General features: G+C 32.5%; 1 protein-coding gene across 1 annotated transcript; it reads right to left on the bottom strand.

The window, feature by feature from the left end:
* Window positions 1–244: 244 nt before the first annotated feature.
* Window positions 245–1,490, bottom strand: LOC113352156 (palmitoyl-acyl carrier protein thioesterase, chloroplastic-like). Its single transcript, XM_026596013.1, has 3 exons — window positions 1,303–1,490; window positions 402–515; window positions 245–311 (listed from the first exon to the last, which is right to left on the bottom strand). The coding sequence occupies exons 1-3, from the start codon at window positions 1,488–1,490 to the stop codon at window positions 245–247; spliced, it is 369 nt and encodes a 122-aa protein (XP_026451798.1).
* Between the last annotated feature and the right edge of the window lie 460 nt (window positions 1,491–1,950).

Genomic DNA, 1,950 nt, shown 5'->3' with positions numbered 1-1,950 from the left:
CTCCAACGTGCCTGCATACATTTTGTACTGTTATTATTAGTCGATCTTACTAAATGGGCGTCAATGTGAGCGAAAGCTGGAAAGGTGATAGAAGAGAGAAACTAGCAAGATAAGTCTTAATTAATCAACCAAAATAGAGCTAACTTACGGTTAAACCAGTTTGGACAAAATCAGATGTGTTGTCATGAAGCTTTGACAGTTTGATGTTATCGAGGATGCGGTAATCCATTGTATGAGGTGCCATTTAATCTCTTACTTCCTCTGGCATTTTGGACAATTTTCTTGTTTTTTTATTCATCATAATCGACACACTGCATTAAAACTAATTTTAAAGTAGACCAAGAACAATGAGGTAAACAGCAATAAGACTGGAAACTGTAAGTATGTAAGGTCATCATTACCTATTAGCTTTAGCCAGAGTTTCACCGGTATTGGCGTTACGAAGAAGCCAATGGTTAGCGAAACCTGTTACAGGTGCACCACCAAGCCAAGTATCTATTTCCACAACATCACCCCTGTGACCAAATATACCATCAATTAGGTTCATTACAGGCTTATGAACAGAGGTTACTTGAAAAAGCATTTGTTGCAAAAACAGTAGAAGAAGCACTACAAAGTCAAGTCAGATGGACTAACAATCAAGAAAATTGTAACTCTGGAGGAAGATCAAATAATGGAAGTTATCAGGGAAGATATAATTTTGGAGGAAGATCAAATAATGGAGGTTATCAGGGAAGAAAACCAGTAGATAAAGCAAAGCTTCAGTGTTATAATTGTGGAGATTTTGGACATTTTTCTTTTGATTGTCCAAAGCCTAGAAAGACAACAGAAAATAACTACAAAGCTAACTTCAAAGCAAATATAAATGAGAGTCAAGAAGAAGAAGAAGAACAGAAAGCTGAAAACATGCTACTTGCTTGTCATAGATACTAGTTGTAGCAATCATATGTCCGGAAGAAAAGACTTACAGTAGAACCCCTATAATTTAATCCGCGATAAATTAATAATCACAATAAATTAATAAATTTTGCCAGTCCCGAGTCGTGACCAACGTGCTAAATTAATAATTCGATAAATTTATAAAATTATAATTTTTTTAGCTTTCTATAGGTCCCTTCGAATATATAAATTAATAACTCTCCAATTTATATAAATTTAGTTTTACATTTATGCTAATTTGGTAAAGAAAGATTCAATTGTGACTTGCTTTTTCTTAAAATTGATGTCACATTGAATCTCATCTTGGATTTTTCTAACATTAAAAGAGTTTTTGGTGTTGTCGTTTTCTGATACAATAAAAACCTATTCAATATCTTTGCAGCTTTGATAGCTTCTTTACGGGAAGATGGCACTGTACCTATACTTTCATCTTCCACTTCCATATCATCACTTTCTCCTTTTCCCATGACACTCTCAATTATTTCTTCGTCTGTCAACAAATCTGAAATAATATCCTTTTGAGGGTAGTTTAAAAGAAATTCAACATCCATTGATTAAATTTTGCAATTATCTAGTTCCTTTATTATTTAACGCTTCACTTGGATTGTTCGATATGGTGTCATCCATTGAACGAATCTTACAATGACGGAAACAATTTGAAATAGATAAGGTGTATTGGTTCATTTTGTTAAACTTTTTTTTTTAGAATTAGACAATATTTCAAAAAACAAACTAATATATAATTTAATAATTATTAATTTATGCGATTATTTAATATCGCGATAAATTGATAAATTTTGCCGGTCCCGATGCTATTATTTTATAGGGCTTATACTGTATTTGATAAGCATGATGAGTCTGTAAGATCAACTGTGAAGTTTGGTAATAGTTCTACAATTCCTTTTATGGTTCAAATGTACACATAATGGATGTATTTTATGTACCTGGTTTACATCAGAATTTGCTGAGCATCAGAGAGAGGATACTCGATGAACATTTATAATGGTATCT

This window comes from Papaver somniferum, chromosome 2 (assembly GCF_003573695.1).
Source record: "Papaver somniferum cultivar HN1 chromosome 2, ASM357369v1, whole genome shotgun sequence".
NCBI lineage: Eukaryota > Viridiplantae > Streptophyta > Magnoliopsida > Ranunculales > Papaveraceae > Papaver > Papaver somniferum.
This window is presented reverse-complemented; position numbering and strand designations above follow the sequence as displayed.

Excerpts from the sequence above, each read along its gene's own strand:
- LOC113352156 (XM_026596013.1), bottom strand. The coding sequence starts at position 1,490 with ATGGATGTTGAATTTCTTTTAAACTACCCTCAAAAGGATATTATTTCA. Across the intron at positions 516-1,302 it reads GCTGCAAAGATATTGAATAG|GGGTGATGTTGTGGAAATAG; the intron begins GTTTTTATTGTA and ends ATTTGGTCACAG. Across the intron at positions 312-401 it reads ACTCTGGCTAAAGCTAATAG|TGTGTCGATTATGATGAATA; the intron begins GTAATGATGACC and ends GTTTTAATGCAG.